The 27,949-nt window shown below is 39.1% G+C and overlaps 1 protein-coding gene across 3 annotated transcripts in view; it reads right to left on the bottom strand.

The window, feature by feature from the left end:
- Nucleotides 1–27,949, bottom strand: part of LOC103759955 (sodium- and chloride-dependent GABA transporter 3) — a 94,370-nt gene that overhangs the window by 55,816 nt on the left and 10,605 nt on the right. For all 3 annotated transcript variants that reach the window (XM_018084867.2, XM_018084865.2, XM_018084868.2), the window contains exon 6: nt 11,808–11,940. In XM_018084867.2, coding sequence (XP_017940356.1) covers nt 11,808–11,940 — 133 coding nt within the window. The remainder of the gene's footprint in view (nt 1–11,807; nt 11,941–27,949) is intronic.

Raw genomic sequence — 27,949 nt, 5'->3', positions numbered from 1 at the left:
CCAGGAGGGTTTGGACAACGCTCTCAGGGACAGGGGGGGATTGTTGGAGTGTCCTGGGCAGGGCCAGCAGTTGAACTCAATGATCCTTGTGGGTCCCTTAAAGCCTGGGATATTCTGTGATTCTATGAGCTGTCTTGTGTATTGCCTAGATGACCCTGAAAAATCCCTTATAACCAAAACCATGCCATGATTCTACTGGGAGCTACAAGACATTTACAGGATAATAAAGAGCTCATCGTTTGTTGTTCAAAAAGGTGGGGTTTTGTCTACCCAGAGGATATTCTCCACTGAGGAATGTGAGCTCTTGTCACCATGGTGACAGCTGAGAAATGTATTCACCAGAAAGCATTTGCAATACTACTTCTGTGGTATGTAGAATGAAATAGTATAATAAATAGCTTTATCACCTAAGCTAACAAGTCTCCTTATCATCCAGACCCTCATTCTCCACATTTCCATTCCCTATAGCTACCACATATGTTAGGATGCAGTTAGTCACACCTTGGTGAAAGGTTTATTGCACTGGAGCTTCCCTACTAACCAACCTCTAAATCACCTAGGGGCTGACTTGTAGGACACTGGTTTGACAGTGTGATGCAGTTTCATTGTGGTTTTGAGCAGATTTTCAGTCTGAGAAGAAAAGGAAAAATGAGAGGAGTCACATTATAAAAAGGTTAGGCTGGAAGACAGTGTGACTGAAGAGTATGCTGCTGCCACAGATTTATTTTTCTCTTTTAGGCAAATGCTTTGATCTCTCTGCTCTGCCTTCAGCCCAGCAGAGATCCCTGACTGCTCTGTGGGTGCAAAGGCAAGGGCTCAGGGGAATTGAGGCATCTCACTGTTTTCACCCAAGACCTGCTCCACCAAGGTTCTGATCCCAGTAAGGCACTTCAGGAATAAGGGACATACAAACCAAACCACAAAAATCCTCGCTGACCTGAACCACAGTGAGTTGTCTCAAACAGCAACGAACACATTTTATACCCACAGGAAAGAACTCAGAGAATTCTTTATTGCAGTTAATTAAGAGCAGTGTCTTACTACAACACAACTACCTACTCGTTGTCTTGTAGACATAGAAAGTGTCTACTTTATGTGAGCTTATACAGGATGTTTTGAGTTTTTTCTTTTCTTTTTTTTAACCACAGAAGTGTTTCAACTGCCCAGCAGCAGAAGTGAATAGCAAGTGCAAGGCAGCCAACTCACTCCTGGGGATGTGTTTTAGTTACCAGCACAGCACCAGCAGCTGCCTGGAGCTGCCTTTGTTGCTCGTGTGGCAATTTATTTCATTAAGCTCTCCATTCTTAAGAGGGAGTTTGGATTCACTCCACGTGAGCTGACACTGGGGTGGGATACAGAATTAAAGTTTGTAAATCTCCCAAGGACAGCCTTGTAAACAAAACTTGTACTACAAAGACATCCTCATACTGTAGGTAAAGCCAAAAATCTGGCCTGTGCTGACTGCAGAAACTAAAGAGCCCACCTTCCTACTGGCAGAAGTTTGATATAATATAACCTTGGCATCCAGTGCCATGGGGATGGACACCTAAATCTGCTTTGCAAACTGCAAATAATGACCCAGTCCTGAAGCTACATACATTTGCAGCAGTTGAGGACAAACTACCTGTGTGAGAGTAGGGGATTATATCTATTCCACTTCAGCTGAAAAAACATGAAGTTGAAGCATCATTAAGAGAGTCAGAGCTATAAGTGGACATCAAGGCTTGTATTTCTGTATTGCAGTTGAGGGACCAAGGAGATTTCTTCAACAAAAGTATATGAGGTAAAGTGCAAGTAATATTCCAAACACATTAAATTAAGATTCAACAAAAGCAATATCCTCTGGGCACACAGGAAGAGACCAGGACAGGGGCAACCACAGGGTTTTGTGAAACACAGCTTCATAAAAGCACAGCAGTTGGAAATCATAGCTGGGAGCAGTGTCATGCACCTGAAGGAATGCTGAGCCCTGACACATGTGCATCACCAGTGATCCCAGCAAGCAGAACAACTCCTGCTTTGGCTCCTGTTCTGCTGTATGGAATTGTTCACTGATTACTGGGCTGGGGGGAAGAGAGTTGATAAGGAAGGGCAAGTTCTGTGGAAGGAGAAAACAACCATTAAGAGGTTGTACAGGTACAAATGACTTCAACTATCACATTTCTAAAATCTCTTTGTATTTAGTTTTTCATAATGGGCTAAGAATACCTGGTAACCTCAATGGACAAAATAACCTGCATATGTTACTTTTAGCCAACCAATGCATTTCTCCTGTAGAGATACCTCGATGTTAATCTGTGCCTTTTGGCTTCCCCTTTCACTTTGCAGCAAATCTCACTGCATTACCACTGCAAATATCACAGCTGGCCTTCCACACTCTGCCCCCTTCCACCTCTCCCCCTCATTTTTAGACATTAAGTTGACAGACCAGGTGATTTCTCTGTCCAAAAACTCTCCCATCTGCATGTACCCTGAACTGTCCTTCAGTGCACTGAGACACACTTTTGACTTGCTTCAGCTGTGGGCCAGGGCTAAGATCCAGTCTAAACATTCAGACAAAAGTGGATCTCTGCTGCTAAGGTGCAACTGGGAAGAAATGAGACCATGAAAGCAGGGTTTTGATTTAAGCTTAATATTTGATACTTTCCCCGGCTGTCAAACACAAATTTGGTAAAACCACAGGGAGGCACAAATATTTTTTTTCTTTTTTTAACAAATCTGAGATGTCCTTAAATGCTCAGAGCACAGGAGGGTGGAAAAAAAGTAGTTTTCAAACCTCACACAGAGGAGGAGGAGGAGAGCAAGAATCTGCATGCATCTCATGAATGTTCTACTTTCCCCCTTTGAATACAGAGATCAGTCTTGGACAGAGTGTTAAAGCCTCTCCGTGAAGGGCTATTCTTTGCTGTTACTTCAGGCTGAAACAAAAGACACTTCAGGAGATACAATCGTTGCTGCCTAGTTCCTTTTCCTGGGCTCCTACAATGGGCCCTAGTTATTTTTTTTTTTTCCTTCCACACATCTTTCTCTTATTTTTTTTGCTTCTGTCCTTTTACTCCTTCTTTCTGCCTCATTGAATCCATTAAGACCTTTATATAGCCCGCTATTGAGAAATAAATTTTCTTTGGGACTAGTGACTGAGTCTTAACTGCTGGCAAGCAGAGCTTAACTCCTGAGGGGAGGGCAGAGAAAATGATGGGTAAAAGGTATGAAAAGTCCATCTCTGAATTTGGGGTCTTTGAGCACAGTGGATACCTTGCAGGTCATTAGCTCAAGGAAAAGGAACAACCTAATCCTAGCAGTTTTCCCACTTCTTTCATGCATTAGTCTTGATACCCTGAATTCCCTTTGTGCTCATATTTTCAAGCAGATCAATATACTCTCTTCAGTTTTTTTTCCTTGGTTTAGGTCCACATGCCAGTCCTTTTTTTGCACAATTGTAAATTAGAAGGCACTCTGACATCGAGAGGGAGGCACTGCTACGAAAGAGATGCAAAATTGGGTCCTCTCAAATAATACAAAATTATCCACAGTCAGAAATATAAACACTATTCAGGTCTGCCAATAGCATGATAGATTATTTTAAAGGCACTAAAGCTGGATTCAAACTGAGTGCACTGCACTTTGCCCCAGAACCAGAACAAAAAGCCAAGGTTTGGAAAGAAAGGAGGAAACCTTCAAATCTTGAACTTCTGAGAACCATATAAATCATTCACAAAATAAAAAGAAATGTAAGCTGAGTGTGTGTGGAGGGGTGTGTGAAAATAATTTACTATTAGTGTGTCTGGATAATGAAGTTGTTTGGGGGATGGACAGTGAAACATCCATAAACCATCCTACACTCTCCTGCAGTGAAAATGGAGGTGGAGGAGGGAGCAGGACCACACAAACAAATTAAGAGGGGAAAGTGGTGTTCAGCAGTGAGAGATGACCCTACACTCAGCCAGCCAGAGCCTGAGAGCTTCTATTTTGCATTTTAAAATTGTTCACATAAGTTCTGGGGATTTTCCTCAACAGAAAAATGCAAAATAAAATGTAACCAATGGTTAAATACAGTTGCAGCTTTATTTTTTTTTTCCTGGTAATACCTAATGCACCTTCCAACAGCTCAGGTGTCTGTTTTATATTGAATTATTCAGGCCTATCAGAATGACAACTTGGGACAGGCAGCCTTCAGAATCACTATAGAATTAAAAATCCCAGGGCTCTCCACCTTTAGTTAAACCTTGCTAAGATGTGGGTGTGAAATAAGTGTGTATTAGTACATTTTGATGGCTATCTCATTTATCCATTATAAATGGTGCAGTTTTCAGTGACTGTTCCTGCCCACCACATTGATAGATTAACAATAATGTCAAAACTCCTTACCAAGCCCTTTTTCTATCATTATTATTAGGTTTATGTCAAGATGCCCCAGCCAAACAGGCTGTACCTTACTTTTTTCTGTTATCTCTAGGTTTTTAACACATATAACTAATATAGACTTCCAGAAAATGTCTTGACACTCAAGTGGCCCTTCACTGCGTTCAGCTCAGCAAATCAAACTGATCAGTGGAAATAATTAAGTGAGGAACAGTGCAGCACTTCAGAAAAGAACAACAGCCTTGCAGTTACAAAATCCATTTCACGGGGCCATAGGATCATTAAGGTTGGGAAAGACCTCCAAGATCCAGTCCAACCACTAACCAGCACCCCAAGTGCCACATCCTTTGGAACACCTGCAGGGATGGTGATTCCACCACCTCCCTGCCCAGCCTGTTCCAGGGCTCAATCACCCTTTTGGTGAAGATGTTTTCCCTAATATTTAATTTAAACCTCCCCTGGCACAACTTGAGGCTCTTTCCTCTCGTCCTGGCCCTTGTTCCCTGTCTGTCAGGGAGCTGGAGAGGACAGAAGGTCCCCCCTGAGCCTCCTTTCCTCCAGGTTGAACCACCCCAGCTCCCTCACAAAGTACATCTTAAAACCCTCATATTGATCAGAGCTTTAAATGCACCTCAGTAGCCTCTACAAGGCTCTTGTCTAAGTTTTGCATGTAGAGTTTAAACAAAACACTCAAGCCAGGAAAAATCTGGAAGTGCATATGGAATCTAACCAAGTTTGCAAACATCACATTTAGAATGAGACAAGGGGAGAACACTGAAGGTTAAGGCACCAGGCACACACACAGGAAAAATAAAAAAATCAGTAGCATAAGAGTTAAATAAGAAATTATGCCACCACTTGCATGTATTCAACCCAATATCCTGCTTATTTTTGGTAGGTAAAGCAGCACTGCTGCTCCTTTGAGAAAAGAAAGTTCTCTGCTTTCCTAAGGTGCTTGTAATTTTGCCACTGGTGCCGTAGTAGAAAGTGAAATACTTCAATGAATAATGGAAGTGACAAGTAAAATATCAGAGCACCTCATCCCTTTCTCTTTAAATACAACAACTACATCACCAAGAAAGCTCCCGAGGTCATTTCCAATAGTTTCCAGGGATGGGCTGCAAACTGCCCAGTATCCTTTTCAGAGATGCAAGGGATAACACTACACTGAGAAATTAGGAGAAAAGCCATAAATGTTTCATGAGGAGATACTGGGCAATCATTAATCTATTATTTTAGCTTTTTGACTTGCAGGGCTATTTAATCAAGAATCTTGGGCAACTCATGTTTATGCAGAGAGGGGAGCTGTGCCAGTGCCTTTTCTCATGGAGCACTTGAAGGGACACAAGCACAGAGAAACCTTCCAGCAGTGCCCTCTGGTCGAGAGAGGAGCTACAGAGTGAGAAGGGGTAGGAGGTGACAGACAGAACCATATTAATGTCAGAAGCTTCATGAGGCAGCATGCAAAACATTTCCAAGGTCGCTTATGAGCTAAAAAATATCATGATTTGTTTTAGAGCAGCATCCCCAGCTTTTAGCTCCGGGTCTGCAACATTCCTGATCTCCCCTTCCAGCAGCACCCTCGGGATTTCTCAGCCTCTCTTGAGTTGGAAAGCACATCAAGTGGGGAAACAACATAAAATTAACACTTTCTAATAGCAGGATGAGTTCTCAAACAGAAAATTACTCTTTCGAGCAGCATGACTTTTTTTTTTCCCCTTTTTAATAATAGTGATGACTTTATTGTGAGTCAGTCAGTAGAAAAAAACACCCCATTTTTATTTTCAGTTCCTTAACTGTCAATTACAGGAATGTCATTTGCTGCAAAATGAAGCTTCTACAGGTGGTGAAGAAAGGGCTCCAAATTGTTTTAAAACATTTCAATACACATATCACATGTGTGGTGACATGCTTGAATTCTGGAGGTTTTTTGCACTTTCTTGAAGGCTTCATCACATTGAAAAACAAATCTTGTTTGGGGGCCTATGGAAGGATTTCAGCACTATTTCTAGTCAGGATTGAAAAAATTATTCACTTGTATTATGGCTTTGGTGTTTTTCTTTCTTTTATTTTTATTTTTTTTCATAAATCTGATTTTCTTACTACTTCGTGCAGCTTTCCAGTGAGTAAGCTGATCCTAATCCTAAACAGTTTTTGAGTGAGTCTCAAACAGAGGGATGTTTTCTTTGTTTCTTTTGAACTTCAGGGAACTGAACACCAAGAATGAGAAAGGATCAAAAGATTCAGAAGTCAGAATAGAATAATATTCAGTGATTACTGAAGTCTGTCTTTGTGGGACGTAGATTAGTTCCAGAAAAATTTGAGGGATGGATCCCTATGAGATTTTTCCCTCTTTAAGATGATCCTGGTAATGTGGGAAGGATTTCTCATCACATATTGGCCAGCAACCAATGGGCAAGTACAAAACAATGTGGAAAAACTATTTAGGATTAGCTCTGGTACAGGATTATCTTTATGATACTAATTGGAACCCATTCAAAAAGACCCTAAAATTATATGAGTGTTGGTCTTAATGGTCGTACAAGCAGTGTGATGTTCTAACACTAAACAAAATCCTGACAGTACAAACAATGTTCTTTTAACACTTCAAATCAGAATATGCTTTGTGTTGAGGCATAAAATGACAAAACCTGACCTACAGTTTTACAGCAGACATTGAGATGTCTGTGGGTGGGGTAAAATGTTCTAATACCCATAACTTGAAAATTATAGCAAGACTGTGGGTTACTTTTTAACACATTTGATTCAAGCCTTCCTCATCTGCAGAGCAGGCAGAAGTACTGCTCCTTTATACAGCACTGACCTGAAGCACATCATGCTTTGAGAATATAAAGACATGAGCAATTTTGTTCAGTTATCCCATGTCTGTGTGACACACTAAATACTGATCAGATGTCATTCCCACTCTGGAATAGGACAGTGATGCTGTCTAAGAAAAAAACCTGGATTTTTTTTTCTTGAGTTTATTAATTTAGCTTGTTAATATAAAAGTATTTTCGAGGCAGTTTGTGGGCATTGATAATTAGAGACACTCAAACCCATGCTCTGTGGTATAACAGATGATACAAAAGCAGGGGTTGATTTGGAGTGAATAACAGAAATATAATGAGGTATTAAAAAAGGAGGATAATTCAGTAAAAAAATTAAATATTGGAATGAACCCCCATGTGGGCAAGAAGTGATTAATGTCTCAGACCATGAGGGAAATTAAGCACTGGAAGAGGTTGCCCCAAGACATGAGAAATCTCTGAACTTGGAGGATTTTAAGGTGCAGCCAGTCAAGCACTAAGATGACTGTTCCAAGGTCAGTGTTGAACTTTCTCTGCCCAAGAAGCTGGACAAGACACATTCCAAGACCCCTCCCAACCTGCACAATTTAGTGATTCTGTAAATGCAAGTCCCTGACAGGGTTTTCAAAGGAGGAATATCAGCAGAAGACAGGGGTGTGTTGATGCATCCCAAAAGTAACCAAGATTCTTGGGCAGGAAAGGAATGGGCTGGTGAATAAGACAGACTTAAAATGCCTTTCTGAGTCCAGCTGACTCCTCAAGTCAAAAGGAATTAGGCAAAAGTTGCTGTAAGTGAGGTGTGACTATGAGCTCAGTGGAATGATCACTACCTGAAAAAGCTCTCATATTTTTGTGAAAACAAAAAGAAAAAAAAGAAAATATTAAAATTACTTCCTTCAGTAAGCAATTTACGAAAAATACATTACCAGCTTCTGGTACTCCTCTGTCAAAGTTTAAAGCACGAGGATATTTAGTTAAATTAAAAAATGGCTAGTCAAGATCCATAAAGGAACTGGTCCCCTTATACCTGAGGATTTTACTGATGTTAGATGTTAACAAGGCTCAGCAACTATGTAGGGATGTACATTACAGGAATACTCAGAATTGTCCTGGCTAGCAATCAAAAATATTTTAGAAAAATAAGATACTAAACCAAGCCCTAATAATCACAGACTGGAACAATAATTTAAACCTTTAGCAAATTAACTTCCTGCAGTCTTCTGCACAGTTCTTACCTCATCTTTGGAAGCATTTGATTCCATCTACTGAAAACACTTCTCCACAAGATGGATATCAGAAAGTGATAATCTTGGCAAGTTGCAACACACACATCACATTATGATAACTTTACATTGTTGCATTTTTCCCCTTTGAATTTGACTTTCTCATTCAAAGACCCTGCATTTTGCATCTGTGCAAGGTTTTCAAAGTGAAAGCCAGCATACAGATAACCAAGACTGGATAATTAAGGGCAAAAACCTCTGAAAAGGCACGGATGTATTTCACCTGAAAGCTGCCAGAATCACCTGAAATGATTCTGATGTTCCACATCTGTTGGAATGTAAAAGCTGAAGTGCTTTGTGAGAAAGTAATGAATTTCAAGAACAGTAATGGCAAAGTTTGGAACACCTTGTTAAGAGTGTCATAAGCACTTCAGTTGGAGTTAAACTTTATGTTACACTTAACATATTAAATATCTTAAAATATGAAATATTGATAGTCTGAGGAGATGAGTTTTGTGATAGTGCTGGTTGGAGAAGGATGGGTTTATTTTATGAAAGCTTTTAAGGCTTGGGGTTTTTTTTCCACCGTGTGTTAGGATGCAGAGTAAAAAGAGGAAAAAGTGTAAATCCACTTCTGGGATATTTCAAAGAGCACAACGGTGTGAAGATGAATCTCTCTCTCACCTTCTCCATTACCCTTCTGTTTCCCTTGTCCTCTTTCCATTCTGTCCCACAGACACCTTCCTTTGAAAATGTTTCCAAAGGTGATAAAACTTGGAGTATGCTTTGAATAAATTTGTTGATTCATTGAAATTATTCAATCCAGTTAAAGTATATCACTAATTTAACAGGCTGGTCTAAACCTACTTTTATTATTGTGATAAAAAACCCAGGAGTCAATTTTAAATGTTTCCTGGAAATGAGCATGTAATTAATTCAATTTAGAAGGAAGGGCTATGATTGGATGAGCTTAAATATGAATTTTAGAAATGCCAATATATCAGAAACGGAAACTGCAGCCCAGAAACCTGCTCCATTATTTATATTTTGGAACATTTAGTTCCTTTTTAGCATCCACAATGCCTGATTGCTGTCTCTGTATAGCTGGTCTGGGAGGGCAGTGGCATGGCACAGATTTCCAGTAACTTTGGCTGCAATAAGTGGCAAAAACATTAAAATTCTTAAATACATCTAAACAGTAAACTTATGTCCAGGGAAAAAAAAAAAAAGCATTGCTGGAAACAAATTGTAAAAATTTGTAAAAAGCTTCCTTTACTAATTACAGGAATGGAACTGGAAAAAGAAATGATCAATATTGGCTAGGAAAGCCCCTCACTGCATATTACTTGACCTTCTGCACAGGCAGACTGGTGAACAGCACAGTGTGTCCTAAGGGATGTGGGAATCCACCAGTCTGATTCCTCAGGGTCTTGGAAACAGAACTGCTGCTCGTGTCAAACTGATTTAAAGAGTGCAAATGTTTGATGGGTATAACTCTTACAGAGCCCTGATCTAAATTTTTTAAGCTTGAGGCCTCTGAAGCTGAACACTGGATATTAATTCTGTTTTCTTTGCATTTCTGATGCAAGACTATGGTTTTTTCTGCTTACTTGAAAAGCTTCAAGTGGGCAAGACACATCTCTTTCTCAGGCTGTTTCTCCTTATCTCATCAGAAAGATGGTTATCAAAATCATCCTGAGATGAAATCAAATACAGTTTATTCTACCTACCACTAAGCTGAGGTTTTAGCTAAGCTATCAGAAAAAGAAAAAAAAAAAAAAAGGGGAAAAATAAAAGGTCAAACAGGTTAATTACTTCAAAGACCCAAGGTCTGTTTCTGAGGAAATGGTACAAACCGAAGGAATCTCATGCCTCAATGATAAAATTAGGAAAGCAAACCGCAGAAATGTAAAATATATCTTTTTTTTAAAATCCCCACAGCCTCTTCCTACCAGCAAAGGAGCTCTCCCTGTGCTCCTGTTTGGAGCCCAGAGCAGCCCTGCCCGGCCTTGCGTGCGTGCACGCGTGTGCAGCCACACGCCACGTTGTCCTCTGCACCCCTGGGTCACATTATACTATGGTAGAATAGACCTCCCATCTTCAGACATTCTTTCTGATGGGAAAAAAAAAAAAATCGGTTTTGCTCAGTTTTATTTCTTCCCTGCCAGGCTGCAGCTCCTCAGACAAGTCCCAAGCACTTCTGTCCCTCCCCAGAGCCCACACATCAAAGACGTGCGGGCATTTATCTTGTCATTCACTTATATCACTTTTGCTTCTCTGTATTCCTCTCTTTAGGATCTTTCCCCCTCTCTCCTCTAAACTATTCATGCTCATACATACCCCTAGACAGTCTTTCTCAGCGTTTTTCCTGCAGTGACTTGATAAAAGTGGGCTGCAGAAATCTGTGTGCGCAAAACGCGGCACCAGATTGACTGACACAGTTGGCAAACACAGACAGAACCAAGCAATTAGTTTCAGCCAAAATTCTGATGGTATGAAAGATGTGTGTGTGGTTGACAAAGCTGAAAAGTTTCTCTCTGACGTTTTCTAAATTTAAAAAACCACTACATTTCAAAGAGTTTCAAATTTACAAACGTAGGCCACTGAAACCAAAATGAAAAAAAGAGTCCAACCACACCTTCCAAACTAACACACAACTGAAAATTAAATGTACAAAGTGTTGCAATCCACCAAGCCTTTTCCTTCTATCCTTTGGTTACCACATGAGAAACCAGGGCTTTTTTTAGATCCTCCCTCTAGAACTGTGTCTCTTTTCGTGTATGTAGTTGATTATTCATAGATTCCACTCAGAGCTCTGTCTGATACTACTCCAGGGGCACCCTCTCCATCATCCCATGACTGGCTGAGGCTGGGAACCAGTGTCTCTCTGTTGGGTGTCCAGCACTGAATGGCATTCGCTCAAAAAGTACTAAATACTCCTCTTTTTTTCCCATAACATGTCCATCTTTATCTGCCTTTGAGTGCTTTCATTATTTCTGCTTTTGGTGTTCTAAATTCCCTCTGTGTTGAAACTCTCGGTGACCCTTTTGTGTGACTGAGAGTTTGAGCTCCTGTCAGTGCGAAGCAAAACTCAAACTTTACGTTGTGCACAGAAACCAACCCGGCCCAGTGCTGATTTCAGGCTTCAAGGACTGGCCAGCAGTGCCACCTGCTAAATTAAAACCAGAACCAAACCAACCAGCCTCACCTGCCAGAATTAGGGAAAAGGCAAATCATGAAAGCAAGAGAAACAAAACAATCTAAAATATATGACTGATTCCTGGTTACAATTAGTTTTACAATTTATACACCCCCAAGGACAGTTGGAATTCCACTGATTTAAATAATTATGAAGGACAACACAGGTTTGGAGAACAAGAATCACATATAATTTTCAGGATTTGAAGCTCACCTTTCCAGTAGACTTTGTCCCTTTCCAAATGCAAAAATAGCAGATAGTCCAAGCAGCGAGGAGGCACAGGGCGAGTTCCCAGCGCAGATTCCCGATGTGCTCAATTCCATCAGAAATTGCCAACACCCTTCGTCTTTCAAGGGGAAAAAAAAAGAAAAAAAGACAACAAAAAAAGAAAGGAAAAGATGATTATCTCAAAGAAAACCAGCATGATAAAACGAGATTAATTTCAAACAAGGACTCCTGGTTATTGCCTAAGAAAATGCACCACGTCGAGGTGGAAAGGAAGAGAGGAGATAAAAACCTGAATATTTCAGGTGGATTTTGTATCTGCTTACAAAGTTTAACTTTTTCAGGCCAGCAACAAGATACAAAAGATTTTAAGACAGTTTTTTTATAAAGTCAAAGAAAAAAATTTGCTTGAAATAATTGCCACCATATGCGAGCCAAAAATAAAACACTTTGTTAATAAATGGGGTTTTTTTTCAGTTTTACTGGTCTTCCAGGAAAAAAAAAATAACCTTTATTCTTTCTTTTTAACACCTACTTTCATTAATTTTCTTTTGTAATTGGAACTATAATACTAAAATATTTCTTTTCAAAACTGTCAAAGATCACGATGTTTTCCAGGCATTTTATTTAGGAAATGCTAACTCTTAAAATGTTAATATTCCAAAAGCAAGCCCTTATTTTGTGAAAAGTGGTTAGCAGAAATATGTATTGCATTTATTATTTGAAAAACTAGCCAGTCAATTCTAAAGAAACTAAATCTTTGTGTTTTATGAGCATTCCTCACAGGTCATTGTGTGGGGATAAAGTATTTACTAACTTAGGAAATAAGGTAAAGAGAGAGAGTGAAGAGGCTGTTTGGGGGGGTTGGGTGTGTTAAAGAATATTATGGGAACTGAAAAATCAACTGAATTAAATTCTAATTTGCAGAAATCTGGACTAGCATTTTATTTGAGAGAGTGATTTTCTTATGTAAAAATTATGTTCTTCTCTGGGGTATGAACAATCCTTTTTTTTTTACTTGAAATGAACACTCAGATTAAACAAAATGTCAATTATTTACCAGCCTGTAAATAAAACATGAGTAGTCCTGGTTGTATGGATGAAAAGGTTATAAGCAAGAGCAAAAATTTACCACCATAACACTCAATATTTGATGAATTCACCTGAGATTTTTCAATTTTCAAGCCCGAAAGAAATGCTAGAGATAATTAAAATATTTTTTGAGGAATCTGGATTTTCCAGAACAATTAAAAATAAGATTTAACTGGTATGTGACATTGATATGGATTTAAATTCCATGCACTTGGAGATTTGGAAACACCCAAATATTTTTAAACACCTTAAAGCAACGGATGCACACACAGACACATTCCCATAAAAGTTTTCAAGACTCAACTTCACAGAAATTATCCTGAGCAAGGTTTTCTCTGGAATCCGTGTTACAAGGTCTCTGTACAACCTCAGGGACTTTAGACTTGCACTAATCTCCCTCCCATGATGTGGGTGAAAACAAATTAACTGAATTTCACTGCTACTCTGATAGAGTTTAAAACCCTACAATAATCACAGTGTTATAAGTAACGTGTATACAGGAATACAGATAATTTCATTGCAGTAAAATACATTTAGGATAAAAGGTGAGTGTTAAGTTTAAAAAGGTCCAGCCTACAGTTATCCATATGGAAGAGTTCTTCCTTTGGTATTTGACTCATTATTGTCCCAGGCATATAAAATATAAAATAAAATGTTAATATAAAATATTTTTTCCACTAGAAAGTGTTATCTGCTTAAATGTAAAATTATTGTCACCTCATCCATATTTCCTCCTCATCCAATAAATAGCTTTATTCTTCAAAGCTTCTGCCACCATCTAATTGGGAAGAGAAGTGTTCTAGCATAGAACACCCTCAGCCAGCCAAGACCTGCAAAGAACCTGAAGTACTGTCATCAAAATTCAGGCAAAAATGAAGAGAAGTAGCTTTTAATGAAGGATGGATTTTAATCAAGAAGAGGAAGCATATTTTGTATTTGCTAGAATTGAAAATAACATCATAGAGTCATAATTATACAGAAAGGCTGATGAAAGAGATACTTGAACATTCAAGATCTTCTAAGATGTTTGACAGATGATATCATATGGAATTTTACTTAGGATTAAGTCCACCCTCTCTACAAATTCCCATTCAAAAAGTAAAAGAAGTCCTGGAATTCTAAGCTCACCTGGAATAGGGTGTTACTTGCAAGAGAATCAAGACAAAAAGTGGCATAATATGATAAGTAAAAGTGGCATAATATGATAAGAAAATTCTGACACTAGATAACTCTAATATCTGTCCGTATTCTTTTATTATTCAACTTAATAAAAGATATTAATACATAGTCATATTAATATATGACTATAGATGCAGGTTGGAAAGATACTGACACAAATTCAGCTTGAAGTTTACAAACAGATTAAGCAAGAGAAACTCATAAAACAGACAGGGGCATCCTAAAGAATTTTAATTCTTGCTTTGCTTAAAAAGTTTCTAATTCTCATTTTGAAGTCACATACTACCTTATAAAAAATATAATGAAAAAGAAAACCAAAACAAAATTGTGAAACAGAAACCTTTGTCATTTAGCTTTATTGTCACTGTAAAAGAACAACAATCAAACTTCCTCATGTTTTAATCAAACCAGGTTTTTTATGGCTTTTTGGGTTATGTTTATATATGTGTGCACCTAAACATGAGTAGAGTTTATATTCCAGAATAAGGAGGTGTGAACACATGTCAGATTGCTGTAAGTAAAAGAAATCAGTGCTAAGGACGAATTTGGAGGATTATTGATCTAATGGTTGTAGAACCAAGTTAGCACAGCTCTGCCTGGGCTAAACAGCACCAGGGGTTACTTGCTTGAAGCACAAATTCCATGGATATTGCTGTGCTGCTGTTCAAACAGCCTGGATCCTCTGCAGAAGACTCTGTCACACCATGTAGGGGTGAACTTTGTGACAGGACAACCCCCCAGCAGCAGAACTTGCAGAATGAGTTTAAACTTGCACCATATTCCACATCCAGCTGTTAAAGTAACCCAGTTCAGCAGCCAGTCCTTTCAATTCTTACCCTGTCCTTCCCTGACTGCACAACAACTTCCTCATAAATAAATGTCATTACTCTCTCTCTCATGAATAAAGTGTTTCACACACCAAAAGACATCTCTGCCTTTAAGAACAAAATTTTCACTGAAGGCTTGAGACAAAGATCATAGAATCACAGAATCACAGAATCAGCTGGGTTGGAAAAGACCTCTGGGATCATCAAGTCCAACCCTTGATCCACTACCACCGTGGTTCCCAGCCCATGGCACTGATGCCACATCCAGTCTCCTCTTAAAAACCTCCAGGAACAGAGAATGCACCACTTCCCTGGGCAGCCCATTCCAATGGCTGATTACTCTCTCCGGAAAGAATTTCTTCCTAATATCCAACCTAACCCTCCCCTGGCAGAGCTGCAGACCCAGCCCTCTTGTCTTGCTGATGGTTGCCCGGGAAAAGAGACCAACCCCCCCTGGCTCCCCCCTCCTGTCAGGGAGTTGTAGAGAGTGAGGAGGTCTCCCCTGAGCCTCCTCTTCTCCAGGCTGAACAACCCCAGCTCCCTCAGCCTCTCCTCATAGAACTTGTGTTCAAGTCCCTTCCCCAGCCTTGTTGCTCTTCTCTGCCCCAGTTTCTTGGAGACACCTCCTTTACCCATTCAGAAATCTTGGCCTGTTACTTTTGTAAAGAGTGCCACAGAAAGTAAAGAGCAAATTGATAGCCTCAACACAATTATCCCTGCCGGTCCTGTTTAAAAAAAAGACACGTGGTGCCAATCTGCTCGAACTGTTAGCACCATAATGAGTATTTAATTACTCCGAAGCGCTGTAAATTGTTTTGCATTTTCTTTGTCGGAGCAGAACAAAGGGTTAGTGTTTCCCTTGCTACAGCAACAAGTCCAGAACTTATAATTAAACTATAACATGCAATGTATGCAAAGAATAGATCCAAGGAGCAGAAAGTCTTGCCCAGAGGCCAGGAGTGATTTCCTCAGCAGGTACAACACAGCTCTCCCAAACTCTCCTGCTGAAACCTTCTGGAATAGCAGCAGTGGATGCTGGTTTTGAGAAGAGGAGGCAAACAGAATATGAAATTCTTCTCACAAAGCCTCAGTTAAGTCTGACAGTAGATATCTGCCCCTATTCTTTTATTACTCAACTGACATAAAACAAAAAAGGAGAAGCATTTTAAAAATACATGACTCTGCCCTGCATCCAAGAACTGAGGTTGGGGTAGTCAGGGGTCAGATCGCAGCTTTTTGCTCCTCAGCAGTTCTGCTTTAATCCAGAAGCTGCCATGACCTTACATAAATCACAGAGACAACAAAAAATAAAAGATAGTGGAGCTTCCTCTAGGCCTTCCTCCTCTTCTCCAGCCCTGCAAGTCCCCTACACTACTTTGTTCTCCTCAACTCTGAATGCACAGAATGAACAAGAGCAGTAAAACCAGCACTGAATGCTCTCCTCTCTGTTTTCAAATGGCAAGCATTTGAAGAATAGAAGTCTACAGTGAGTTCTGTGGTTCAGCTGGTTTGCATCATACTTTGGTGAAAAGAAATAACTGTCCTTATACATACAGAGACTTACTAAAGCTGAATATCTTTAAGTAAAATACTCATAATTAAATGAGAAGTATCTTAACAGCTATTCACTGAAATATCTCAAAACTTTAATCACTAGAATTCATTACTGCCACATTTTTAAAGAAATAAATTAAAAAATCAACAATATTCCTTGATAAATAAAAGCCACTGTAACTGCCAGTACAACAAACTGAAGGCAGCTGTAGGTAACCATTTGAATTACTGCAGAACATAAAATCACTGGTTAGTACAAGCAGAGAAAGATTTGTCTTGCACTGAAGACAAAAATCATCAATCACTTTGGAATCTCCTTGAAAATAGAAACTGATGAAATTTTGAAAATATTTATTGTAGGTACTGAGTTTGTTTTGTTGTTGTTGTCGTTGTACGAGGGGGGTGTTGTTTTGTTGTTTGAAAATACGCAGCAGTTCAGTTCCTTGAACCATCCAACAGCCCGGGAAAGGAGCCAGGCACTGGTGGCATTTGAACATCTCGAGCAGAATATTGCAGCAAACAAAACTCCACTGCTGTTGGGGTGGGTCTGGAAAGCAAAGGTTAACTCAAACCAGAGCAAGGGCTTTGATTTGGTCCTAGCAAAGCATTAATTCTACACAGGATATTTTGCTTGCAAGTAGAATATTAAATCCCAGCCAGAGTGGCTTTGCAATGTGTCTCACACCCAAAGACACTCTGCTTGAAGGTTTCACTGCCTCTACTCACACACAATTAAATTGATTAAATGTTACTGGAGAAAGATTTTTCTCTTCTTCCTACACATAACACAAAAGAAAAGTGATAAAAGTTACAGGAGCCTAATGAAAAAAAAGATAGCTTTAAGTGGAATAATAGGACACATCTCTGAAGGGTGGCTGCCAGAAATGCTGAGGTTTGGTCATAAGGTTCTTTAAGTTAGACTGAACAAAATCTATTACTACTATTACTACAGTGTGGATTTATTCTGCTGACAGTACCACATATTGTAAGCCTTAAGTTTAACTTGAATCTAAATATAAGTGTGGATTAAAAAAAAAATAAAAATGGCCAGTCAGGAAGATATAACAGAGACATAAAGCAAATTTCAGCATACTTTGGGTAAACATAAAATAACACACCTAACAAGAAACTAGACATCATCAAAGGACCTTTAGCCACCCACATCCCAGGAATATACTGTTGCTAAGGGTTACCTCTGTTTTGTCAATTAATATCATTGCACGTGTACACCTAACAAAATTTAAAAAGATAAAATCCCATGAGGAAATTATTTCAATGAGTATTATATACTTACTGAAAATGGTTTTAATTTGAGAATGTACTAAAAGCCCTTTCAGTTTAGTAGCTCATCTGAGAGGAAGAAGGGCCTCTCTGTTTTTGGAATGGCTGAAGAGGGGCATGTTAGGAGATAACTGCTACTCCTGAATACTCCTGGCTGAAAAGCAACCTTTCCATCCAAATTTGAAAACAAACATTCTGAGAGCTCAGGGCACTGTATTATTGGCTGAGAGAACACTGCATTTCCCTGAGAAAGAGTGCCTTTATTCAAGTGTTCCACTGTGAGGAGTTGTACCGGGCTCTTGAACAGAAAGAGGATTATTAGCTGCCAACACATTGTTGAAAGGAAGGTACTGGGGTACTTATTGCATTATTTCATGATTTGGAAAGCTGAAGAACAGATTCAATCCATTTGAGGAAGGTCCCTTCATGTTCCCTCTCTGATTTGGAGCAGTGTCCAAGACACTTTTCTTTAAAAGAACCCGAACAAACACCACCCAAACAGCCTCTTGAGGTCACTTCTCCATCTGCATCTGCCCAGCCAGGAACACAGGTGGCAATGTTTCCTTTTACTCTGAGCCAGACTCTGTCCTCAGAGTATTCTGTGGGGGATGAAAGGACAACAAAATGATGCCACTAACTGGTGCTACTGTAGAATGGCCTTTCTTATTTTATATTTTGGTGTGCTCCTTCCATCCCTGCTGTGTTTTCAGACCTAGTCCATATTTACCTTGTGAAGCTTGTTGCTGAGCTCCTTGTATAAAAAACATAATATACTTGAGTATCAGTGCTGCACAGATTTCTACCTTTACTAGAAAAATATTCACATCTTTAAGACATTCTCCATTCCTGCGTGAAAGTGAGTTTAAGTTTTCTTCTAAAGACACGTTTTCTAAACTGTCCTGTTTCCTTCTCTCATTGCACTTCATGCAATCAACGTTCTCTAGTTTCTATGAAAACTTATTTGAGTATTTCATACCCAAATGTATCCAAGGATCCTGTGCAAATACAGTTTCTGACGTGCAGAAACTCGAGCAGATATTACTGAACTCTGAAAATGGTGGGATTCAGATTCCATGTTCCAGAACCCCCTGTGGGTGCTTGAAGGGCTAGGCCAGACAGCTGCCAGCATCCAAGGCTCTGATAAACATCTGCATGAAGACAACAACCACACTGGGAATTGTTACACTGTCAGATGCTTATTCAACTGGTTAGCAGCCATAAAATCAGCTTCACTCATAACACCAGAATCATTGCAGTACTCACAGACACACTGGAAGGCTCAAATGTTTGCCAGAGACACACAAGAAAGTAAAAAGTGACATTCTTTTTGTCACAGAGGTCAGAGGCAGCTGCTTATCTAATGTTTGTGACACATTATATTGATCAGCCAGTCAGACAACTGTAGGAAAGCTTAGAAACAGCTGTTTGGAGTTGTTTCACCACCAGCAGCATTTGCTCTTTCTTGTCTGAGTCACTGCAGCTTTTCCATCATCTCATAGAGAATCTTGACAATTTATTGTTGAGACTCACTTGACTCTTCCCTTCTCTGCTTGGGAAGCAACTCTCCCTCAACTCTCTTCATCTCAAGAAGCTTTAAGGGATCTCTCAGGTAGCAAAATCACTCCTTTCATTCTATTAAACCACTACACTCTGCTGACCAGCCCAGAAGCTTTCCCACACTGAAATGCCCTTAGGAAGTTGTAACATTTCCCTGTGGCTGTCTAATCTGTGCTAATTGTTGTCCAATCTGTGCTAATTGTTGTCCAGTCTGGGAGAGGCTGATCCATGCATCCAGACTGCATAATGAACAGGTGAAAAAGAAACAGCTTAGAAGGAACACACACTTTTAAAAGAACTCAACAGAGCACACAAGATGCTAAAGATCTCAGACAGTGTTCTCCACTTACTTACTCATATGATAAACTTTAACAAAATTTATGGTGAATGCTAAATATAAAACTCTATGAAACAAAAAGCTAGTGATTTACTTCCTAAGCTTCTCAGAACCTATTACTAAAAATATACATATTGCATATAGGACAAAGTGAAAAGAAAAATTACCCTTCAATAAAATGAACCTAAAAAGAGTCTTGTTAGTTCTCTTGTCAATTTATTATTGTATTTCTTACTTGTACTGTTTTCCAGGATTTCTCTTTTCTGGTGCAATTTGTTATCTTTTGACACACAAAACTTAAAGAATGGTACAATATTGTCTTAGATAACAGGTAAAGAATATTCTATGTAACAGTGATATCAAAGCTGGGAATAATTTTTCATGCATAAATCAAACAGCCTTTTCTATACATTACAGGACTGCATATTGAAAGATAGCTGTCAAATTTCTGAGCTTCACTGCCTGAGCAAAAATTAACAGTGTGAAGAAAATTCTTGTTAGAAGAATCATCCCCTGATGAGGGACTTGGACAAAAATGTGTGGGACACCTCTCCCTTTTATAGGAGGAGAAGGTATATTTGAGCAGGGATCACCCTTATAACTGCAAGCCCCAGAGTATAATAGAATCCTAGAATGGTTTGGGTTGGAAGGGATCTTAAAGATCACCTGCCGTGGGCAGGGACAGCTTTCACTAGACCAAGTTCAGAGCTCCATCCATCCTGGTCTTGAACTTTTCCAGGGATGGGGCATCCACAGCTTCTCTGGGCAACCTGTGCCAGGGCCTCACCACCTTCCCAGGGAAGGATTGCTTCCTAATATCCAATCTAACCCTACTCGCTGTCAGTTTGAAGTCATTCCCCCTTGTCCTGTCACTCCAGGTCCTTGTAAACAGTCTCTCTTTCCTGTGGGCTCCCCCCAGGTTCTGCTAGGCTGCAATTAGGTCATAATCCCAATTCCCTCAGCCTTTCCTCCCAGCAGAGCTGCTCCATCCCTCTGACCAGCTTGGTGCCTCCTCTGAACTCACTTCAACAGGTCCATGTCTTCCCTGTGCTGGGGACCCCAGAGCTGGGTACTGCTCCTGTAGTGCACATAACATCACCTCAACACTGCATCACCTAAACCAACATCAAAACACGGCAAGACGTGACTCAGGCTGTGCATTAGATTGTATTTTTTGGCAGCAGGTAAGATCAGAGCCAATCTAGAATTAGTAGGAATGAAGAGGAAAAGCTTTCAGAAGACCCACTGCCCCACTAGCCAGTGCATGAACCCTGCTTTGGCTTCCTCACCTGAGGAGCTCAGATGATGACATGGGCAAGAATGACATACTGACAGTGTTAATACCATTTAGAGGACATATATCTCTGATAAAAGAATAATTTCTCTTCAAGACATTTTCTTTCAGGCTTTCTTGTTTCCCCTAATACTTAGGAATACTTAGTCCAGTACTCAGGAAACTAAAAAAGTGAGCTGATTGTGTCAGGTTTTTTACCAGTGCAGCAGTGTGGTAATCCCTGAAATACCTCCAGAACGAGCATGGATACAACTATTAAGTTAAACAATCACAAACTCCAGTGAATTTGTAGCAGATTTAGTCACTACAAGCATGTGAAATGAACAGTGTGGGTGCCAAACTCTCACTGCAGGTCAACATGGGCTGACACTTCGACTTTTCTGAAAATTATATATCCAGAAGTGGCAAGGGATACAGACCCTGTGCGCTGTAAAAACATCTCTTTTTAAGGTTTCATGTAAAATCTAAAATAGAGAATATACCATCTATCAGTTTCTTAAAGTGCTACAAATTATCCTGGATAGCTGCTTGTACTCTCCAGCCATCAGTTTTCAATGATTAGGAAGTATTTCAGCTTTTAGAAGATAATCTATAGGTTGTACATTAAAGAATCTCCAATAAATTTCTCTCAAAGTGTAAGGTTTAATTTCAGGAAATCCACTTAGTTCCACACTTGGCTTTTTTTCCCCTCAAAGCAGCAGACAGACAACTCCCAGTGGTCACATTAGCAAGGATCCTTCAGCTAGAGCTGCACAGCTCTAAAATATTCACCTCTTACAGTATATTTAGTGTGACCTACACATAACACAATGAATTATTTCTAGTTGAGCCATATTCACTGCTATTCAGCCTGCTTCCTCCTTCTTAACTATCTGATAGGGTTGAATGTTGTTCCATTTATTACCCATTTCTATGCATATTAAATGAAAAAGTAAGATTAAACTTTCCACTGCAGATTTTTCTCTAAAACTTGTTATTGTAAATAACAACCCATATTTCCTGTCTCAACCTTTGTCTCATTAAAGTCAGCACTTAAATTATCTGAATATAACGTGGCATTACTTAGCAGCTACTGTGTAGATACATATATTACCTTTTTCATTTTTATATGTGTGCATGTTTTTGTATATCTGTACGAGACAGAGAGTGATGGATAAACACAGAACACCCCACTTCTGTAGCCATTCCTGACCTATTTTCCTTCAACCTCTTTCACTGAAGTCATGGCAACTTCTTCTTAACCAAGCCTGAGTGTTTAATCCTGTCAAATAACTTCTTTGTGCTGTTCCACTCACCTCTGCTCTAGAGTTTCTTGGTACTCTCTCAATATATCCAATGAATCCTTCAGTCTTTTTGCAATTTTCCCTCTACTCATCTCTGAAGGAGTCATCCAGTGACAAAAATCTCTCTTTTTATTCACCTTGAGTGGCATAAATGAGCTCAGCACACAGCACCAGCTGCCAACTGAGAGCACCCAGACGAAATGGGTGGCTCTCAAAATTTGTGTTGAGCCTTTTAGACAGTCTGTAGAGCTGTATTCTGTCATGCACTATTGATTAAACCTTAATAATGAGAACTACAGACAGAAAATATTGCAAACTATTGCATGAGCTTGTAAAACAGTCTTTCATAGTGAGCTCTTGGCTACAAGCTCATGTAAAAAGTAATGGTAAGCTCTTATCTCTTCCACACAGAACAGGTCAAAATAAAACCATTACCTGACTGGCAAAAAAATAAAAAAAAAAATTGAAAAAATTACTCTGTCAACATATTTCTCACAATCACTGGCCCTGTACTAAACCCTAGTTACAAAAATAACCCCTAAGACATGAAAAGAAGCAGGGGAAAAAGGCAATAAAGAAAAACTTACAGGTCAAAAGAGAAAAAAGAAAGCTGCAAACAGACAGGAGCTATTTTGGGAGGTCCCAAATCCTTTGTCCACATTTATAGCTCCTGGGTCTTCATAAAACACCAGTTGCAAATTACAGTATGATTCTTAATTAAATTCAGGTAAATTCTAACGGTTCAGTTTTTCATTTATGAACTAAAACCAATAGTTAGAGTTCAAATAATTACACAATAGTTGTTGCAGGGACTTTGGAAAGGCATCAGTTATTTCCCTTTCCACACAGAGGACAACTGTGCGTGTTTCAAGGCCTGCACTGATGAATATTCTGTAGCTTATGTAAGAATTCCATAGCAGTATTTAGTGAGTCTTCCTCAGGAAGTCCTCCTGACACAGCAAAACAATTTTGCTGCTATATAAGAACGTAATGGAAAATAGTGAAAAAATTAACAAAAAAAAATGTTGTTCTTTTTTTGTTTTGTTGTTTGTTTTTTTCCAGCCTGTGTTCACTCTAATTTTTTGCACACAAGAAAATCTCTCCTTTAATTTGATTTCAAACCCCAAGCAACCACTCTTTCTGTTAATGCCCTGAATCTACAAAGCTGTACTTAGAAAACACTTTTAAAACACGTCTAAACTTTTTTTTTTCCCTCTTGTAATGACACTTTTTCAAGAGCCAAAAATAGACAGAGGCTTTCTCAACTGCATGGAACTCTGTACTTGACACAGTCCCCATGCTGAGATAGCCAAGAAGATGAATGTGACTGCTCTTTAATGTTGTTTTCAGTTGCTCGAGTGGCTGTAAAATCTCTTGCACCAAAGTCCTTCAGATTCTCAATTTCAAGATGGGGAGAAAATCTAATGGGGAGAAAATCTATTGGGGAGAAAATCTAATGGATGCATTCTTGGACAGCTGAAAATAACAGGCTATTATTTACAAGGCCACAGGCACATTTAAAGGATTCCACAGGTATTGAAAAATATGCCTTGGAAGAGTTACATGCAATTTGTTTGCACATCTAGTCTCACAGATCCAATTCCCACGGGGAACTGGGGAAGGAAATAGTTCTTTTTTTTTTATTAGTTCTTTTAGTTTTACTTCCTAATACACAAATACTTGACTTTGCAATTTCTAAGGTAATTTTTTTTCTCCATAGTAAAATTGCTATGTACAATATTCAATACAAAAATCAAAAAACATGGAAGTTCATCTTTCTGCTTCAGGGTTCGTCCCTCGATATAGAAGAAATCCACTTCGTATTTTGTCACCTGGAATGTAAATTTTCAGCCTGTCCTGTGCAAGACCTCTCTCCTTTAGGGGAGTTACAGGAGGGACTAATTGGTTTCAGGCAGCAAATGCCACCAACTGTATTGTGCTTTTAGTTTTCTGGATTTAAAGTTTGCTTAGACACTTGTAGGAGGCTGTAGATAACTCACAGAGGAGGGGATGAGCTCGCTTTTTTAGTTGCACAAACCCAAACATAACTGAAAGGAGGCCTTTCAGTAGAGGTTTTTTCTAATGTAAATAACAACAACAAAAAAAAAAGGTAATTAAAAAAAAACCCAACTCAAAAAACCAAAACAAACATAGAAAAAAAAAAGGCAGATGGAAAAAAAAAACCCCCAAACACAACAAACCAACAATTTATGAGAAACCAATTAAACCCCCAGCAAAGCCAGAAGAAACGTGCCTGGTTATTTTGGCATGTGCTGCTATTGACTGATTTGGCCAAACCTGTCACGGCACAAACAAGTTTTTGCTAATTTAGACCTTTGACTTTTTTTCATTTTACCCCTGCAAGCAAATTGTGCTTTTTTCATGGAGTTCTTTCCTTATAATAGAAAAAAGTGCATATACAGATATATACACGTCTTTAGACACACTTTCCTATGTTAATAACGATAATAAAAATGTCCATAATGTTCCCAATTCTTAAAAAAATTACCATTCTGAATGTCTAAGCCAACAGCTTCTAAAGGTCAGTTTTTTAAGCACCTCACTCATCTCCCTGTGTATGTTTTCCAACTATGAGTAGAAAATAATTTCATTGCTAGAACTTTTACAAGTCTGTAACTAAGTGATATTTTAAATAGCTCATGTAAGATCTTTGCTACAAAAATGTACTTTCTATTTTTGGCCACAGTGCAGGCCAAAATTTTGTCATATTTTAGTATAAGAACCAACCAAATGCTACAAATTCCCAAAATGCACTTTAAGTAGTAGATAGTGAAATATGTCAGATATCACTCATAAAAAATTAACAGTATCATTCTAAATATCTAGGCAAATAACAGATTAAATTTGTTCATGGTACCTTCACAATCATAGAAAGGTTTATTACTACCTTAAGTACGTACAACTACTGAAAAGGAGTTGGTAACATTTTAGAGTTACTCTTCCAAAACATGAAGTTGTCTCCTAACACCAAGTTTTTATTATTTAAAACCTTCCATTACAAAATTCTGTATTCATATACAAGTGTATTTATTCAGACTTGTTCCACACTGTTTAAAAAAAGGGTTTTTTTTATGATGGTTAGCTTCAAAAAAGTTAATGGCAATTCTTGACTGCATAAGAAAATAATATTTATTGTGATAAGCTCACAGCCTTACAGTTGAACTAAAAAGAAATGCCAACAGACTTCATCAAGAGATGGATGAAACCTTCCTGGATTCCTCCATAAAAATACTACAGAGCTGCATGTTTACTAACTTTGCATAATTTACAGAACATTGGGAAGAAGAAAACACTTGGAGGAGCAGGAATTAGGGAGACTGGATAAATTGGAGTGAGTCTGTCTGGACAAGGAGCCCAGGCCCTCACAGCAGCACACAGGCATGGGGAGAGGAGGAGGAGCAATGAGCAGAAGGAAGAGCAGCCTGTGATTAGCTGGCCAAGGAATTTAGGGAGCAGAGGCAAACTGTTTAGGGAGCTAAGGCTGGAGACCAAGTGTAATTTTGGGAAGCAGTCAGCTGGCTGGATCAAATGATCAGGACTGGGTGGCTGGAGGTGGGAAACAGAACTATACCTGACTTAGAGACAAGTCAGAAGACCATGAATTGCCCAAGAAAAGAGATTAAACTGAACTGCCCAAAGAAGGGGCAGCAGTGGGAGGCATATTTGGGAATGGCAGGATTGGATGTAATCATAAGGAATGATGCTAAACTGGACAGTTGTGGTGGAAATGCCATGCAGGCATTAGCATGGATCAGGGATTAACACATCAGCTGAGGAATTAAAATCAGCACTGAGATCTCCCCCCGGGCCCAGCAGCAGGCTGGTGATCATGTCCCTCTGAAGAGACCTTTCCAAGAACTAAGATTAGAAACGTGCGGAATGAAGAGTTGATTTCCATCAACTCAGAGAAGAGACCAGGACAGGAAACAGGCAAAAAGCTGAGCCCTCCTGCTGGAAACCCACCTTCCCTGCCCTCCTGTAGCCTAAAGGCTACAAGGAGAACTCCAGAGCTATTAAACTTCCTGCTGCTCTGCAGGAGGCTCAGTCCGAGTTATCCCTCTCTCCTGTTAGTGCTGTGTATCAACAGCTATTTCTTTGCCACAAAGCCTGAACTGGATGGTCTAACTATTAACTATTAACATATTGAGTATCAGAATAGTCTCCCCTCAATTATTCTCAGGTAACCTTTTCAATCTGAACCATCTCAATAAATACCGTGACAGTGAGAGAATGATCCTGTCCAATTCTAGTTGTGGCAACACCCTGAGAAGCCAGACGTTAAATCCCAGTCCATACTCCATGATTATTTAACTTTTATACAAGGCTGAGTGAGCTCAAGAGAAGACAGTGAAGTTCCCAACCTGTACAGAACACATTCAAGGAAGTGAAACATATATTCAATTTTTTGCCAACAAAATACAGAAAGGAGAGCTTTCTAAATAGTCACTAGAGAAAAGACAACAAAAATTACTGCTTTTTTTTTTTTTAAATACTTAAATATTCATGCAAGTGTACCAAAAAAATATTTTGTTTGGAATGAAATAGCAGTTATTGTTTCAACCATGGTGTCTTCAATTAAGTAACTTTATATTAATATTTGGCCAAAGCTGACTTTCATACATTTTCTTGTTCCTTTGTTGGAATAAAAATTGTGCAACCTTAATGTTAAAAAAGTGTCTTGCCCACCCCCATACTTAGCACTTTTACTCTCTCTGTAGCTCAGATCCCGTTCTGTAAAATGGGAATAATTTGAACTTATTGAAATTTTGTGAGAATGAATGAACATGTAAATAATCAAGAAAACCATGATGGTACAACCACAGGCACCATGAGCACCCGAAGAAGCCTTGATTAAATTAATAACTTTGTTCATTTTCTTATGTTCTATCTTCCCTTATTATTAGGTTCCTGCTCTGCTAACAAAAAGAACAAATATTGAATACCTGCACAGTGTTTGCTCCCTATCCATCCTCTAACAAGATCAAAGCAGATATGTTGACAAAATATTAGGCAGTCCTTCATCTCAAGATGATCATGTTCATAAAAGGTGTGGACTTAAATAGAAATGATGTTGTGCAGTTTTATTTCCTAATACACAAATACTTGATTTGGCAATTTCTAAGGTAATTTTTTTTCTCCATAGTAAAATTGCTACGTACAATATTCAATACAAAAATCAAAAAACATGGAAGTTCATCTTTCTGCTTCAGGGTTCATCCCTCGATATAGAAGAAATCCACTTTGCATTTTGTCACCTGTCCCATTTACTCCTTTCAGCTGAGCTCAGGAAAAGTCAGTGATCTCGAGGCAAAACCAGATGAAGAGCTCACATGACTCCAAACAAAAAAGCAATTTTCACACGGCCTCTTATGAACTGAGCAGAAACAAGCAAGTCTGGCACGACTCAGTGTTCTACAAGACCTGCACAAAGGGCCTGGTTCTGAGGGGTGCTGGAGGTCTCTGGGTACTGAGCACTGCAGGATCAGGCTCAACTTGCTAATGACTTCTCCTAGTGTGGTGGGGATTAACCACAATGTGACTCCTGCACTCATTTGCAGCCTGAATGAAACAGGAAAAACCTCTTTTTGACTTTGCAAGGAATGGGTTTGTGCCTTTTCCTTTTTGCTGAGAACAGCCCCTTTTCTTTCCCCTAGACAAAACCAATGTTTTTTTTCTCACTGGGCTTTACTTGGAAACGCTAAGGA

Source organism: Manacus vitellinus, unplaced genomic scaffold, assembly GCF_001715985.3.
Source record: "Manacus vitellinus isolate BGI_N305 unplaced genomic scaffold, ASM171598v3 scaffold_77_pilon, whole genome shotgun sequence".
Taxonomy (NCBI): domain Eukaryota; kingdom Metazoa; phylum Chordata; class Aves; order Passeriformes; family Pipridae; genus Manacus; species Manacus vitellinus.
Note: the sequence above shows the minus strand (reverse complement) of the source record. Positions and strands in the feature narration are given on the sequence as shown.